The 17751-nt window shown below is 42.8% G+C and overlaps 2 protein-coding genes and 1 long non-coding RNA gene across 5 annotated transcripts in view; 1 reads left to right on the top strand and 2 right to left on the bottom strand.

Moving 5' to 3' along the window:
- Positions 1 to 17751, bottom strand: part of LOC149482663 (uncharacterized) — a 382500-nt gene that overhangs the window by 310783 nt on the left and 53966 nt on the right. The gene's annotated exons all lie outside the window — the stretch shown is intronic.
- The window catches only part of LOC149482664 (uncharacterized), a 94876-nt gene that overhangs the window by 23588 nt on the left and 53537 nt on the right, over positions 1 to 17751 (top strand). Inside the window, exon 1 of one of the 3 annotated variants that reach the window (XM_089703240.1) lies at positions 16753 to 16876. The exons of the other annotated variants lie outside the window; for them this stretch is intronic. The gene's annotated coding sequence lies outside the window, so the exon portion shown is untranslated. Of the gene's footprint in view, positions 1 to 16752; positions 16877 to 17751 lie in introns of those variants that run through there. 3 annotated transcript variants of the gene reach the window in all.
- On the bottom strand, positions 1323 to 9158 carry LOC149482666 (uncharacterized). The gene is made up of 5 exons (XM_089703549.1): positions 7659 to 9158; positions 6088 to 6189; positions 5058 to 5160; positions 4162 to 4952; positions 1323 to 3017 (listed from the first exon to the last, which is right to left on the bottom strand). The coding sequence occupies exons 1-5, from the start codon at positions 9156 to 9158 to the stop codon at positions 1323 to 1325; spliced, it is 4191 nt and encodes a 1396-aa protein (XP_089559675.1).

The following is a 17751-nucleotide window of genomic DNA, read 5'->3' as shown; positions in this document are numbered from 1 at the left end:
GTAGTCAATACTGTTAGGATGTAAAAAATTCCATGGGTACAAAAGAAACCATAACCTTGACAACCGCATAAGTAACTATAGCAACAGATATAAAGAATAGAATTTTTTACTTAATACAATTTAATACAACACTGTCACGCTTCGCACGGTATGCGCCTGCGCAGGTCGTTAGAAGACCTTGAGAACTATTTCCTATATCCCATTGCTTATGTAATATTGTATTTTACAAGGAATTATGCAGAACATTTAACGTTTTTCCACTTAGACATAAATTGTACTTGTTGACCTAGGTTTAGAATGTTGTCTTGGATACGGATTTCCATCCCTTCTAATTAATTATTGAATTAGCAATGATTTTATAATATGTTCTAGGAGATAACGTATCTCGTTTGAAACTAAAAGTTAAGAAAAATATTGTTTATATTTATATTTCCCAAGATATATTCCATATATTCCATATTGTGCTTTTTAAATATGCCCTTTGCATAATTATTGCATTAATTAGACTGCCAAACAAACATAACTTAAAATATTATTAGTAAACTACGGTCTAAAACTTCATCGCAGCATCCCGGAAGTAGGAAAGTCACAAACCCATAATGATGATGAGCATCTCTTTCCCATTTTATTATCGTTGAGGCTCAAATGACATCACGAATCACGATCCTTTAATACATATAGATGCAGTAATCTAAACTGCATTGGAGACAAAAAGCGAATGCATAACCTTCACAAATGAGGCAAACCACTGGGCCATTACTTGTTAACTAGATCATGGCACTGGATAAACTGAGACTCATTAGAATGGCTCGATCGAGATATTTGGCCGAATTGTGGTTTGGCATAATTGTAGTAAAAATAAATTGATGTGACTGGTTGTAATGTCCTTAATTCAGTGTGTTATCTATACCACAGACTAATATAATAATATATTACGTATACAATCTATACTAATATTTGTATACGTAGTATATTATTATGTCTTTTTTTTTTTTTATAGTGGAGAATGCATTTAGGCATACCCAGGGCACTCGGGGGAAGAGCCCTGGGTTATGTCGGACTCACCCTGCTGAGTGCAGGGTCCTACCGACTAAACTCCACTGTGTTCCGCCGTGCCGCTTTATTGACGGGGCCGCGGGTATTCGGTAGAACCGCGTCCGCAGACCCGTCAGCGGCAGCCTGTCTCCGGGCCCAACGCGAATGTGGCGGGAGGCCGCCAGGTCTACCTTCCTGGGGGGGCGGCGTGAGTGGAACACTTCTCACGCCGCCTCTCCGCACCGGATGATGGATTATATCCCCGTTCCATCATCCGGTGCCCATCATCAGGGAGGCAGGTCGCGACCGTGTAAAGCGGCCGCGACACGGCGACGACGCCCAATAGGACGACGACGCCGAATCGGATCCGCGGAAGGGTTTCTCTCGCGGACCCGCTCTGCCTCCTCCTTCTGCGACATCACATACTCGCAGAATGTGATAGCCGCGGACCACGATCTGTCGCCGCCAACCATTTCGCGAACTATGGAAGGCAGGGAGAGATCAGGGCCGACGACTGCGACCAGGCGAGCACGGGGCTCTGACCACGCGGGGCACACGGCGAGAGTATGGTCTGCCGTGTCCTCCGGACAGTCGCACCAATGACAAGCCATTTGCGGCTCCCGTCTGGCGACTTTGCACAGGTACCGCCCGAAACAGCCGTGTCCGGACAGTACCTGTGTCAGGCGAAAGGTGATGGCCCCATGCCGCCTGTCGCACCACTCACGTAGGACCGGTCGGATTGCTTCGACCGTCCTTACTCCTGCGCTGGGCTCTTCGAGCCGTCGTTTCCACTCACTGAATCGCCGCTCGAGAGCATCAGCCCTCCATTGCTGGACCTGCTCCAGATATGGGTTGATCCCGTGCGATCTGGACGCAGCGACGCGGCGATAGACGTCCGCCAGCATTTCGGCGTCCAGGTCCCACGGGGGCGTCCCCGCCATTACGCACGCGGCCTCGAAGGACACCGTGCGATATGCCCTCACGATTCTGAGCGCCATGACCCGCTGCGGTCTACGCAATAGGGGTCTGGTACGGACACTCAAAGAGTCAGCCCAAATGGGCGCACCATAGAGGGCCATGGAGCGAATGACGCCGGTGTAAAGACGACGGCACGCGCCCCCAGCCCCCCTAAGATTCGGGAGCAGACTTCCAAGTGCCCCGGCCACCCCAACAAGCCGGGGGGCGAGGCGACGGAAGTGTTCCACGAATGTCCAGCTGCTGTCCAACACGATGCCCAGATAGCGCAACGTGGAACCAACGCTGATGGACGCACCGCCCACCTGAATGGCTGATCCAGCAGCCTGCGCCCTTCGACGGCCACGAAACAAAATCGCCTCTGACTTGTCCAGGGCCACCTCTAGACCAAGTCTTCTAATCCGGCGCACAACTTCTGCAACACCAGCGGTCGCAAGGAGGGCCGCGTCCCTATACGAGGCCCCACGCGCAGTCACCAGGGTGTCATCCGCATAGCAAAGCACGCTTACACCCGGGAGATAAGTGGCGCGCAGGACCCAGTCGTAACCGATGTTCCACAGGAGAGGCCCAAGAACCGAGCCCTGTGGAACACCGCACGACATTTCCTTTTCCATCCATCCACGGCGTGTGGGGTACGCCACAGCCCTCTCTGATAGGTAGGACTGCAGCAATCGCACCATGTACTCGGGCACGTTGTGATAGCGGAGCGCCTCAATTACGCAACTCCATGGTAGCGAGTTAAAAGCGTTGGCGATGTCAAGAGACACCGCCAAAAGCACTCCACCTTCATCAGCCACATTGTCTGCGAGGTCACGCAGCGCAGCGATCGCATCAATGGTGGACCGTCCCCGGCGAAATCCAAACTGGTTTTCGCTCAGGTCCGGCCCCACTCCCTCCAGGTGGTCGATGAGGCGAGCTGCGAAAACGCGCTCAAAGAGCTTGCTCACCTCATCGAGCAGCACGATCGGCCTGTAAGCCGAGGGCGAATCGCGCGGGCGTCCGTCCTTCTGCAACAAACTCAAACTCAAACTCAAACTCATTTATTTGGCACCACATTATACAGAAATAAGTTAATTATATAAAAACAAACAAAAAGAAGAAATACAAAATAAAATTAAAATTAAAAAAAAATAGATAAAATTAGTGTGATGCCAAAACGGTCCCCACGTCAGCAAAAGTTACAGAGTGTTTCTGTAACACTGGTTTTCAGTGAGTACCGGTGATAATGATAACTTGCGGCTCAAATAACAGAGTACGACTGCCAGTAAATATAACCTTAACGAATATAATATTTATATAATATATTGTACAACAAATAATCGTTTATAAGTACATAATACATATACACATACACATATATAATATACATACATACAAACATATATAATTATATATACAACAAGCACCATTCACTACTATCAACTACACAAGAAACAAATAAGTACGCCGACAACATGCAGACACTGATGAAGCAAGCAGGTACAGCAGTTATGTAATATACGCCGTGTAAGTGGGAAGAACGCGTGAGCCAGGAGGAAACTGATTTTGGTGATTATTTAATTTAATTTTTAAGTGTTTTTTAAATGTATAGACAGATCCTAAATTACGAATGGGAGGTGGAATGTTATTCCAACACTTACACGAAACGTATCTAAAACTACCACGAAAAGCCGCCGTGCTATACCGCTGCAAGCGCAGTGCCGGGTTGCTTACCAGACGAGTGTTAACAATACCGCTGCACCATTCCAGTTTTTCGTAGAGGTAAGTTGGTTTTTTACTGGTCACAATACCGAAGAGCAAAGTGGCAATGTGGAGTTCCCTTCTGAGAGACATCTTTAAAATGTTTCTCTCGTTGAGGTAAGGTGTCACGTGAGTGCGAGGAGGTATGTCGAAACAGTATCTTGCACAAGCATTTTGCACTCGCTGCACTATTCGCTCTGTTCTTGCAAGAAGTCGAGGCCCGTATACACAGTCAGCATAGTTAAATTTAGAAAGAACAAGAGCCTCGCATAACCTAGTTCGAATATCAGTGCTGAGAAAATTACGAATTTGATATAAAATTTTTAAACGATAAAAGCAGTTCCTGACTAAATTTTGTATGTAGGTTTCGAATCGAAGCTCTTGATCAAAAATAAGTCCTAGATTACGAACCTCTAAAACTCTTTCCACTGGAACACCTTGTACCTTTATGTCCAAATTATTACTGACGATATCTTTTATTTGTTTTTTAGATCCCAATACCATGAACTTTGTTTTACTAGGATTTAACGCTAAAGATACCGAATCTGCCCAGGCTGCTATCCTATCCAGGTCTTCATTAATTTTTACCACGGCACTGGGTGTATCATTAGGATTAAAGGACAAATATATTTGAATATCGTCTGCATAGAGATGATACTGACAATATTGAATTTCATTTATTACCTCTGCTGTATAAAGAATAAAAAGCAAAGGGCCTAAAATAGAGCCTTGCGGCACTCCTCTAATAAGCGGCTGTAGGTCTGATTTAACGGCCATTCCATCGCTTCCACGAACTTCCACAGCTTGGGTTCGACCGCACAGGTAGCTCCTAAACCACTCAATAGTCCCAGGTTCGAATCCATAAAAATGCAATTTAGCAAGCAGCAGATTAATATTTATTGTATCAAACGCACGCGAAAAGTCCAATAGTACTAAGATGGACCCTTCCCCGCGATCTTGAGCAGTCAGCAAACTATCAGTAACATCTAAGAGTGCAGTGGCTGTACCATGACGCTTTCTAAAGCCTGACTGACGTGACGGTAAAATATTATTTTCTTCCAAATATGAGATCGTCTGCATGTACACTAAACGTTCCAAAACCTTAGATAAACATGGCAAAATGCTGATTGGTCTTAGATCTTTCACATTCACCGGTTCATTGTTTTTAGGCAATGGTTTTACTATAGCCCTTTTCCATAATTCTGGAAAGGTGTGTGATTCAATTGATTTATTTATTATAGAAGTTATAGTACAGAGGCTATTAGGCATAGTTAGAGCTACCATATGCAAGTTAATACCATCAATACCTGTCGCATTTGAATGTAAAGAGTCAATAACCTTTTTTACTTCATTTTGGGAAACTGTGCGGATGTCAAATTTAGAGTCTCCATATCTACAATTACTGAACTTCTGAATAATGTCAATGCCAATAACATTATTGCCGGGAGCATTAAGAAATGACGCATTTATAAGATTTGGATTATTTAAATGTGGTGGGATCTCTATTTCTGGTTTTTTATTTATGTTGAGCGACTTTTTGAGATTTTTCCAGAGCATACGTGGATTAGTAAACTGGTCATTAACTTTTTTACTAAAAAATGCACGTTTCTCGTTAAATAAAGCTGTATTAGTAATTTTTTTTAGTTGTTTATAATAGTCCTTATGTGTGTCACTGTTAGTAGTACGATAGTTGTCATAAGCTTCATTCCTTAATTTCATCATTTCCTTTATCGTATAGGTAATCCAAGGATGTGAAACAGAATTTTTAGAAAATATTCTTTTGTATGGGGCATGACTATCAAACAACATTATCAAAATATCTGTAAACACATTTACTGTATCATTTACATTAGGTAGGCACGAAATACTATTCCAATCTATATTCATTAAATCATTATTAAAATGTTCAATATCAATGTTCTTTAACGATCTGTATATTTTCCAGCAAGGTTTGATTTTTACTACTTTATTCATAGGAAGATTAAATGAGAGAAATGCGTGACTACTGAGTTCAGGTATGTGCTTTATATCTACGTTATTTATGTCCATATTACTACTTATAACATCTATTAATGAATGACTGTGATCAGTAAAGTGTGTTGGCCCATCTACATGTTGTTTGAGATTGCAGTAATTGAGGAATTCATATAGCTTAGCAGACTGTTGATTGGTTTGAAGCAGATTTATATTAAAATCGCCCAAGACTATTATTTTTTCAAATCTTGGAAAAGAACATATGGAATCGGTAAGTGCGTCGAAGAAAGTATCAATATTTAACCATGGCGGTCTATACGCTGTGCCAATTAGAATTTTGAAACTTCCAATGTTAAGACTTACCCAGAGCTGCTCAACATTCGCGTGCAGCGGATGTTTCAATTTTTGTACATGCGTTCCCTTTCTAAAATAAACGCCCACGCCACCACCCCGGGTACGTATGCTCTGTGGACGAGGGATATTCCAAAAATGATATCCGATCAACTTAGGTGCCAGGCCTTCCTCATGTAAACGAATCCATGTTTCATTTATAAATAAAAGATCTAGATTGGATCTATGCACAACGGGTACTAGTTCATCTGCTTTATTTGCCAGTGAGCCAGGATTAAGTAGACCAATTTTAACATGTTTCTTGACCATCATAATGCAATGACAGACAACATAAAACCACATAATAACATTATTATATGCTTGTTACCCTCAAGTGAATACGTGATTAGATAGCAATGATATGTATTAAATGTAGAAAGTATGTTTTTATAAAATTTAGTTTTCAAATAATTTTTAAAAAAGTTAATAAAATTTATAAATGAATTCATATAAAGTAGAATAATGTATTGGTAATATAATAATAGAACACAATATTGTAAAAAATAATTAATATATATTTCATCTTTAAAAACACAAGCAGTACAATGTACAATCATTACACACATAAAAAACGCAAATAAATGTTGTATATAAAAGGGTGCAGTAATTATAATTAAAACATAATATATTCGATTCTTGACAAAATTAATGTTATCAATGTAATGTAAAGCTTGTCTATATAGTACATCTACATTGTTTTTATAGGATATTTTTAAAGAATTCATAATAAAAGACATGTACATAAAAGTTGATAATAATACTATGTATCTTATGGAATTAAGCAGTATACACATGTATGAATGTGAAATAATGTAATGTAATAATGTAATAATAATATAACACGATATTGTAAAAAGTGACTTAAATATAATTCATGTTTCAAAACACAAATAATACAAGGTACAGACATTACACATATAAAAAATTCAAATATATTTTGTATAGAAAAGGGTGTAATAAAGTTTAAAACATTATATATCACAGAATTTACGATAATAACACAATATAAAACTTGTATATTATATAGTACTTCTAAATGGTTGAAATGGAATATTTTTTTATAATTCATAATAAAAAATATATACAAAAAAGTTGATAATATGTATCGTATGGAATTAAACATAATACACATGTATAAAATAATATTAAATAAAAGGGTTAATTGACCGGCAAGGCTACTTATCATTTTTAAGACCAGAATTACTTTTACTATTATTAATAACACATTATTAACATAATGTAGTAGTATATATATCAATGAAAAAACCACATTATGATATTTTGGCATCACATAATAGACTAGTCTGGATAGTACATATAAGCGGTTAAATAAACTGTAAAAAACATAAAACACAACAAAAACGAACACATTGCAAATCGAGAAAAATAATGATAACAAAGATAAATTAGGGTTGAGTTTTGACATTTCATAAAACAATAAGAAGCTTACTTTATACAATGTATGATTTTTTGAAACATGACAAAAACTACATGAAATAAAGGTTGACAATTTAACATTAAAAAAACAATTGACGAAAACTAGCCAGACCCAAAAATCGTTTCAAAATCGGCCTCAGATCGTATAGGACCAAATTCCCGGTCTTCCACCTCCGGGGAAATTGGCCCTGTTGGAGGCATTCTGTGAAGAGCTGTTCCACCCTGGGTCCAAGTGACTCTAACGCCAGTACCCAAGCCCGCCCTGGGATACCATCAGGGCCGGGAGCGGTCTTTTTTGCTTTGAGCCGCTCCACCGCCACTGCGAGCTCGTCACGCGTGACCACAGGGACATTTTCATCAGCATACTCCTCCTGCACAGTCATTGTGGATGCCATCGGCGGGGGAGAATGTCTTCCCCGATTCGGAAACAGGGACGTCACCACCTGCTCCAGAAATCGAGGCTCCAGAGTTTGAGATAGGGGCGGGGCCCAAGGGCGAAGCTTTTGCCTCACCCTCTTGTAAGGCCGACCCCAGGGTTCGTGGTTCAAATCCTCGAGCATCTCCTCCCATGCGCGAGTTTTTGCTGTGCCTATCGCGTCCTGGAGAGTCACGATACAGTCTCTGTAGACGGCGTATAACCGCGCCTCCTCCTCTTCGTCACGCCGTCTACGGCGTCTATGCCTGGTGTACGCCCGCCTCGCAGCTACGCAAGAAGCGCGTAGCTGGGAGATATCGGCGGACCACCAGTACATTTGTCGCCTTCGCGGGACTGACCGCACTCTCCGCATGCTCGCGTCGCATATTTGCGCCATTGCGTTGGCAAGCCAAGTGGCCTCCTCCTCCACATCAACATCGTCACCCTGCGGCGTCGGGAGCCAGGCTTGCACTATGGCAGCTTCAATGAGAAGCTCCTTATCAAGGCTTCCAAGCGCCCAGCGCGGATGGCGCTCACCAGTCGGGAATCGACTGTTAGCCGTCGAGGGCGTGGAGACGCTGAACCGGATGTAGCGGTGATCCGAAAGCGTCTCCACGTCCACCAGAACCCTCCAGTCTTGAATACAGCGAGCGAGAGGGGGGCTCGCGAAGGTGACATCTACAATAGAGCCACCCCTCTGTCGCACGCATGTCAGCTCTGTTCCGCGGTTAATAAGTGTTAACCCAGAGGCGACCGCCCAGTCTGCAAGCAGAGTACCGCGCACGTCACCTGCCCGGCAACCCCAAGACACGGACTTGGCGTTGAAGTCCCCGGCCAGAAGAACAGGCAGTGGCTGCGCGAGGTCGATCATATCTCTCAACACGACGAGGAACTCCTCGAAATCAGCGAGACAGCGATTTGGCGAGAAATACACCCCCACGACGGTGTATCCGTTAATTACCGCTGATACGCAGCCCCGTCGCCTGACCACTTGCTCTATTTGAGTACCGCCTTGTGCAACTAGTGTCACCAAGCTATCTAGATCACCCGCCCAGTTATCCCAGGCGGGGACATTGTACGGCTCAGACACAATCGCCACATCAATCTCCCACTCTGCCAGGCTTTGGAGTAAAAGATCCTGGGACCTAGCACAGTGGTTGATATTGGCCTGTAGGAAACGCAGTGGGGCCATTACTGCGTTTCCATTGCTGCCTCCGTTTGCGGCACCTCAGGTACCAGAGCGGAGCGTGATGGAGCCCGAGCACCGTCTTGCTTCCGCATTCCGCCTTTTTTTGGCTTGGGGGCCTTACAGGCTAAGCTTCCAAGCCGATGTTCTGCTGGTCGCTTTGCTTCTGCACAAAGGGCGCAGTGAGCAGTGGTAGCAGAGCATTCACCCGCTTTATGGCCCATTTCACCGCAGCGGAAACAAATGGTACTCCGATCCGCAAGTGATGAGCACGTAGCACTTACATGGCCTAGCTCCTGGCAGCGGAAGCAGCGGAGGGGCTTCTGCTCGATTAATGAGACCCTTGCGGAAACCCACCCCACCAGAACGCGCCCCTCCTGCGCCACCTTCTTCGCCGCGGTCACCGGACAGCTTACCCAGGCTGACATTGCGCCCCGCGGGCCAGAACGCAGGGCACCACACTTTACGTGCTCGACGGAACACTCCCCTGCACGTGAGACCGCGGTCGCAATGTCTTCAGCAGAGGCCGAGTCATCCAGGCCAGTAATACGCAGCTCTGCGCACTTCACTGGCCTGGTCACTTTCACATTAGCCTCGCCTAGTACCTCCCGCAATTTGGCGGCTAGAGCATCCGCTTCCCTTGTGCTGGAAGCACCAGGTATCTCCAATATCCTGGCACCGGTAACACCACGCTTAAAGCGCATCGCATCGATGCCGATCTCCCCAAGATTGATCCCACGCCGCGCCTCCATCATGATCTTGGCATAAGTTATGCCACGCTCCTCCGCTCCCGGCTGAAGGGTCAGGACGACAGCCGAAGAAGAGGGAACGTGGAGCTTGTGCCGCTTTTTGCGGGACTGCGTCGCAGGCTTCTTAGCCTTGGCCCCCTTTGTTTTCTTCCCGCCCTTCCCGACAACAGTCCATCCTTCCTCTGGCTGCTGTTGCGGGAGGGGGTCTGACGATGGGGCTGATGTGGAGGGCGCGACTATGCTGGCGGGTTTTGAGTTCGCCGCGCTTTTCGACGCCACTTTTTTCTTCTTTTTGGCCTTCGGCTTCGGCTTCATGGCCGTCGCTGCAACCTGTACCGCCACTTGCTGCTTTAAAACAGTCTTCCCGACCGGAGCCGCAGCATGCTTCACGGCCCGTTTTGGAGTGGACCCCGTCGCCGATATGCCCGGTTGCGGTACCGAGGCAGCCATTGCATATGTTTTTTCTGCTGGTGGTGGGAGAGGGACAAGGTCCTGGCTCACCTGTTGGACGGCCTCCACTGTTGCTCTCCTGTTATCCGCCGCCAGCGCCGGTCTTAATCGCTTAGCCGGCGGCAGACGCTCCTCCAGGGCCTCAAACCTAGCGTTAATCATGTCTCCAACCTGGCGCAAAATGGAAGCTACCAGATCATCGTCTGGTTCCCGCGGTTGGGGAAGCACTTGTACGCTTTGCGAGGTCTTCACCTTTTCGAGCTCCCTTTTGAGGAAGTCGATCTCGGCCTGTAGGCGGGAGTTGTCCGCCTGCAGAAGCCGTGTCTCCTCTGAGACTGTGAGCCGCTTGAATTGTGCAACCGACAGTTCAATGTCATCGTGCGCCAATTTGAGGACTTTTTTGAAAGTGGTCTTCAAATTGTTTGACCTGGACCGCACCTTCTCAATGGCGGCCAAGCTATCCGCAATACGGAGGCTAAGAGCCTCCGCCGTGTTTCCTTCCTCTATTGGAATGGGGGGGAGGGGAGCACTAGCACGCATCGCCTCGATGCGCTCAGCGCACTCCGCGACCTCCTGCTCAGCCTGCAACTCTGTTTCCAGTTTGCGCGACGCGTCCAGTTTGGCTGCACGCCGAGCGGCGCACGTACCCGGCGTGCGGCCCTTCCCTCTTTTGGATGTTTTTTGGCAGGGGGTTTTTGAACCCCCAAACCCATCCTCCGAATCCGAACCGGAGCGGCTCCTATCTAGGGACCTCTTCCGCCACAGCCTTCCCTTTTCATGGGATTGCATATCCACCACGCTGTTGGCTGAGCTTGATTTCGACAGCCCCCCAGCTCTCGTCCGTCTTGTCCTTGCGTCATCCGAATCGTGTTGCCTATCGTTGTCCAAATTTATTTTGCTAAAGTCGTCGTTATTAAATGGGGCCGGGTTAAAAGACATTTTTGTTCCCACGAGTATGGGGGATATAAAAAGTCCATCCGGGCGGTGCCCCCTGCACCCGGATAACCCTTATACACCATGGAGGTCGGGCGGTATCCATGGGAGGCCACAGCTAGAGCTCACGCACTCCCGAGCCAAACTGTCCAAAAGGGACAGGAAATCCACGCCGCTGGACTGAAACGCAGATTTGAGGGTTTTTGATGAGATTCCTTCCTCTCGAACCGGCCGGTTAAGGCAAGCCCCCTGGTCCGTCGTAGCTGCTAGACGTGACAACAACACTACGACGGGTAACAGGTTGCCCGACGGGAGGCCGAAGCCCCTAACCAGACGTCAGAAAATCTGCCGCCCAGCCCGCCGCGCCGCGATTGTAGCAACCGCCGTCCACCGCTGCAGAGCAGCCCCTCGCCCAGTAGGACTAAAAAACGTCCGCAACCACTGGTTACCATACGTCGCCGCCAACAGCAGCACTGTTCGAACTCGAACCCAGCAACTGCACAGGGAAGCTCCCTGCAGAGCAGAAATTGCGACGAAGGCATGTAGCCCTCGAGTTCCTCCAAGCTGGTTTTGGTCCGCGCCGGCAATACCACCGGTACCCCCCATATCTGGGAGGCCTCCCCCTATCCGCCACCTGGGGACGCGCCCGATAGGAGACCAGAAACTCCACACGGGATATTATTATGTCTGTGCTAATACATATTATAAAGCTGAAGCGTTTGTTTGTTTGTTTGAACGCGCTAATCACAGTAACTACTGATCCGATTTGAAAAATTCTTTCGGTGTTAGATAGCCCATTTATCGAGGAAGGCTATAGTATAATCGCGCTCAGACCAACAAGAGCGGAGCCACGCGGGTGAAACCGCGAAGTGCAGCTCAAAGTGTTCAAAAACAAAACAGGAAGTGTTTTCCGTTTCTTAGTTCTTCGTAATATCTGTAGCAGGACGGATTTGACGACAGTTTTTAGTAGAGTTTACTGTAAACATAGGAGCGTGCGGACCACCTGTTATGTGGTCACGCCTAACACACCTGTAAAGTGGTGGTGCTACCATGGGCGTAGCCACGGTGGGGCAGGGTGGGGCGCTTGCCCCACCCTGGCTCTGACCTGGAAGGTACCTAACCAAATCTAAAAAACTTAATTATCTAGGTACCAACTACAAGACATCCGTTAAAAAATTCTCACTGGAAAGTTGTCAGTCGACACAAAAAGCTTGCGCTTCTAGGTACTTATATTGCATGATTTAAACCACCTTTGGTGACAGAAAAAGTAGTGTTGTACCTACTGTTACCCCATTAAATAAAGCTGTTTTTATTTAGCCAAATTCGCAGTAAATTTCCCATCCAATTTCACTTTTGTTTTAGGTTAAGGGTCACTTACCAGAGGCGGCTCGCCCTAAGGAGCGCTGGTGCAGTGAACTCCCATAAATAATTATAATAAAATCATACTCCTTAATTTCATTATTAATATTAATTATTACTATTTAAAATCAATCGTAATCGTAAAAAACTACTGTCAATACCAATGAATATATATCCATCATTCCATCATTCCATACACCTGAATAATACTGTATTATACACGCGCGAAGCGGTGCGCTCACGATTGCGCTCCAATGAAAAAATATTTAGTACATTTCCTAATACGAAATCCAATAGGAGTGAAAGAGAGGGTTTGCCAGTGCCCTGCGCGCGTGAAACAGAAGATTTTCTATGGAAAAATAGCAAAATTCGGAGCGCCGCTCCCGCAAACGTTGCCGGTTCGTTTTTACCGCCGCGCCTGGGCGCCCGTACAGTGACAGTGATTGCGCGCGATGTTGCCACTCTCAAATATTATAAACAAACACTCGACTCTCGAGTCAACTTCAATGCACGCGCGCGAATGCAAATTCGGGAATTTTCTAATTAAAATCATAAGATACGTGTCGAAATAGTCTGTAGTTATCATGTAGTTATCAGTATTGTGAGTGTGAAAATGAACAATTATAATGTGGCGTTCATTAAAAAGTGTGTTAAAACGTTACAAATTCGGCTTGAATTTAAAGCTAAGGGACTGCCACGGCCTGAACTTGACCTTACGCAAAAATGTACGAACAAAAACGAAAACATACCTAGGTATACGCGTGTGTTTAAATCCGAACAATATTATGTGAAAACACCGTGGTTGTGATGAAAGCAACAACAGACATTTACGAATGTCTTGTCGTTTTAAGTTATAGATATTTTTGCACACCAAAAAGAAAGACGTATGTATTTCCTTTATAAGTAATTTTTTTGATAAATGTACTGCTTTACACCATGTATTTTCAGTGTTTTATTTCAAGTGAACACCCATAAAATTTTGTCACGAGCCGCCTCTGTCACTTACTGACCATAAAAGCACAAAAAGCTGACATATCCAGATGGAGCATCGCTCGCAATCTTAAATAAAAGTTTTTGGCCGATATCTCGGAAACTATCCACTTTAAGGCAAAAAATATGTGGATTTTTTTGAAGATAGTAAAATTTTACATCTTTTTTACATTGTAAACTTCCGTTTACGATTTATGGCCTATTTAATGAGCCGGTTAGTCGTTTTTGGCAAGTAACTCCTTAAATATTGGATTAATCAATGAAAAGCATATATCCATTTTTTAAGATTAACGTTTAATGGGCACTAGAAAAAAAATTTCAAACAAAAGTTGTAGAGAATAAAGGTATCTAAACATACCTACATGCATTTTATTGATTAATCTAATATTTTATGAGTTATTAGCCAAAAACGATTAACCGGTTCATTAAATAGTCCATAAACCGTAAGCAGTAAGTTTAAAAAAAAAGTTTACAGAATATAAAAGATGCGAAATTTTATTATCTACAAAAAAGTCTATGTAACTTTTGCCATAAAGTGGATAGTTTTTGAGTTATCGGTCAAAAACTATAAGATTGCAAGCAAAGCTCCACCTGGATTTTGTGTTTTTATGGTCAATAAGTGACCCTGAACCTAAAACAAAAATGAAATTGAATCGGAAGTGCGAGGTTAAATGCTTTATTTACTGAGTTATGTCTACCATATCAAACTTAGAGCATCTTAATGCTCTAAGATTTGAAATGGTTTATTTTTCCATTTACATAGACATGTTTAGGATTATCATATTATTGTATTAGAAAGATAAACTATATAATGTAGGGATGAAATTTGCAACATAAACGTTACCTTTTGTGTTGATTTATACATTATTATTTCAGCTTGATACTGCCACGTGTTCTTGAAAAAAAAGGTATTTTTAGACGGACGGACAACAAAGTCTGCCTGTCTGTTTGTCTGTCAACACCCTTTTTCTCAGGAACGCATGGAGGTATTAAGCTGAAATTTATATCGAACGGACTCTTAAAGCTGTGAAATATCAAAATCAAGAGATACAGCCGTTTTGTGCTGCAAATTATCGCAAATTTCGACATTCGCAAGGGAATCAAAACCTACATTGTACTTCCCGTGGACACAAAGTCTTGTAATTTGGTTAAAAGCAATGTCTTATAGCACAGATAAAGGAAAAATTGCTAAAACATACATTAAGAGTTACAACATAATAAAAAGTAGGTTTGTTCGGAGCTCTCGGAGCGCGAATCCGACTCGCACTTGGCCGGTTTTTTTTGCCCCACCCTGTGCCCATGGCTAGCTACGCCCATGGGTGCTACAGGTGCATTGCCGGCCTTTTATAATAATATGATATGGTCTAAGAGACCGCGACGAACGGAGCTTTTTCAAATTAAAGCTGTATCTGTACATACCAATGTAATGGGGCGCGGTGGCATTCATAAGACCTCATTCGCACGAGAGTTAAAAAAGCGTTGCGTTAAAACCCGGCGTTGGCGCTTTTTAAACGTTCTCTCTGTGGTTGTTCATACTAACGCTTTAAAATCACTCATGTCTCGTCTCTGGCTTCAGTAAGACGTGGAAATGGTTTCTGCTAAAATAATTACGTAATGTCAGTTGCGTAATATCTTTATGATATTTATATTATTATATTTGCTTAGAATTCCTCGGAAAGTTTGTTCTTAATAAACCACTTGTAGGTACCTACTTAGGTATTTGTTCAAACTCGTCATCGATAAACATGTTACTTAAAGGAATATGATAAAAATACCTACTGTTTTAATTTTTATATGTTAGGTATATTTGAAAGAAAGAAAGAAGGAAAGATTGGCACTAGCGATTTGTGTTATTAAAAGACGAAAAAGAAAACAAAAGGCATTCTGGGTACATCCTCTGAATGAACAGAGATACTTAAAAGGGCAGTTTGTGACACTGTACGAAGAGTTAAGGCAATACCCCGGAATTTTTTTAATTATTTTCAAATGTCTATAACGATTTTGAATACAGGAACGGACGAGACTCCACATCTATAATTAATAGTTCGGGATCAACAATCCACGACATCGTATCGATTTTCTGATGATTATAAGCACAACAAACACGTGCTACCGCTGAGCGAGCGTGCGGCATACTGAACGCAGCGCCGGCGCTTTTTTAGCGCTCGTCTGAATAATAGTAAGAAGTTTCCTATGGTCTATTTTATTTAACGCCCAACGCCGAGCGTTGAAAATAGAACACTGCGCGATAAAAAAGCGTCGCGCTTTAAAAGCGCTGACGTGTGAACATATACTTGGGAATGCATTTGTTCTATTTGGACGCTTTTTTAACGGACGTTAAAAAAGCTCTCGTGTGAATGAGGTCTTAGGAAATCTTCAGCGTTGTTAAGCACTCAACTTATTTTAATATTTTATGGAGACTTGTTAAATCCTATATTATGGTAGAATTACATATTACATAGTTATGTACACAAATCTTCATCGGACTGAATTTAAATACATACTTATATCCAGGTAGAGTTATTAAGACATTGATGACAAATTATCTATAGCTCGCTATCTTTTAATTATAATATGTTTTTACAAGCTTAAGGGGCAATACATATTAATAATTATTACCTATTCATTTAAAAGTTAAAACGTTTTAAACTTTTAAGTATGCATGTGCATTGTGCAGGCTTCTCAACGGTTCCAGATAAACCAGTTACCATTTATCATGATAACTTTAATTTCACACAATTAAGGGAGATGGGTCAGTAAGCAGCTGGATTTCATGAGTCAAACTGGAACTAATTAAAGCTGGTGGTCTCGTTGTATATCTATAGTGCTTCTGGTTAATAAATTCATCAGTCAAACCTTTTTAGTTATGCACGATTATTTAAAAACCATAGACGATAGAGTTACCTTAAAAGTTATAGTATAGTCACCGTGGTGGTCAGAATCACCATAGATGCTGCAGGTCATCGACCGTGTTCCCTGCAAAAATATCTTGCATTTCCTACAGCATGCAGGTAATGTAATCTTCGCGAATATTGCCTTGACACCGCAGTATTTCTTTGCGCGCCACCGGAGCGCGACGTCTTGCTTGCTTGGCGGCCATGTTTTAACCCATAAAGTATAAATTGTTGCGTTCAAAAATTTTTGAATCCGCTGACACCAGTTTGAAGTGTATGAGTTTGTTCTTTTTTAATCTGTGTTTGGTGTTTTGACATTTAAGGATTAGCGGTATACGCAATCAAACAGGTATTGAATTTAAGATTTGTAGATGATACCTAAGCACAAGAATCTATTGGGCATGTAAACTGGTTTTCAAACATCCTTTGAAAAACTATTAATGTTTGTTTCCGTAAAAAAGTTTGTGAAATGTTCAAAATTGTATTACTTGGGGATTAGTTGATTACTTATGTATATTTCTTATTTCTGGACTTAATAAGGAAATTAAGGATTAATTGGTAGATATTTACAGTCTTTTTCAATTACCAAATCAATTAAATATAAAATATGTCCAAGTATATATCTAGACTCTAGAGATCCCCATTTAATAGTTATTTTTGAATCGTCACAATCAATTAACCCAATTTCAACAAATTCAATGTTTACACGTAACCAACATATTGGAATTATTTCACAAACTATTCCATAAAAAATTACGTACGTCTGCATCAGCACAAAATATGCAGTCCCTATTTTTGTCTATTTGCTAAACTGACATTTAATCTTCGCGCCATTTTTATAACCTCTCATTATGCATTTCCGTTATTCTTATTACACATTAAAAACCCACGGTCACGTTACAACACTTGTTAAATACATATATGACCTTCTATTTACCCATATTACGATGTTAAAACATTAAATACCGCTTAATTATACAGCCAAATAATGTGTTAAGTATGTGTAAAAACAAAATATCAAATGCATTGAAGGAAAAATACTTATAAATAATGTTTGGTTTAGTAAAATATGTCGAAATCGTGGTATTTAAAAACTATCTAGTTAGTAAACATCACACGAATCAAATGTCGATGTTACAAAACTTACAAAAAATATGTGAACAAGGCTAATTTAGTTAGTATATAGTATGTATGTACTGGAGGTACTTATTGTATATACTACAT

This window comes from Colias philodice, chromosome 14, assembly GCF_061535455.1.
Source record: "Colias philodice isolate Cphi_HAF_F1 chromosome 14, ilColPhil1 Martin Lab GWU primary, whole genome shotgun sequence".
In the NCBI taxonomy this organism is placed as follows: Eukaryota; Metazoa; Arthropoda; class Insecta; order Lepidoptera; family Pieridae; genus Colias; species Colias philodice.
The sequence above is the reverse complement of the archived record's forward strand: the minus strand, read 5'-3'. Positions and strand labels throughout refer to the sequence as shown.

What these genes read in the sequence shown, in the direction of transcription:
- LOC149482666 (XM_089703549.1), bottom strand. Translation starts at nt 9,158, where the DNA reads ATGGCCCCACTGCGTTTCCTACAGGCCAATATCAACCACTGTGCTAGG. An exon ending in CGAATGTTGAGCAGCTCTGG is followed by an intron (nt 5,161 to 6,087) that starts GTAAGTCTTAAC and finishes GACATTATTCAG; the next exon opens with AAGTTCAGTAATTGTAGATA. An exon ending in TTTACATTCAAATGCGACAG is followed by an intron (nt 4,953 to 5,057) that starts GTATTGATGGTA and finishes ACACCTTTCCAG; the next exon opens with AATTATGGAAAAGGGCTATA.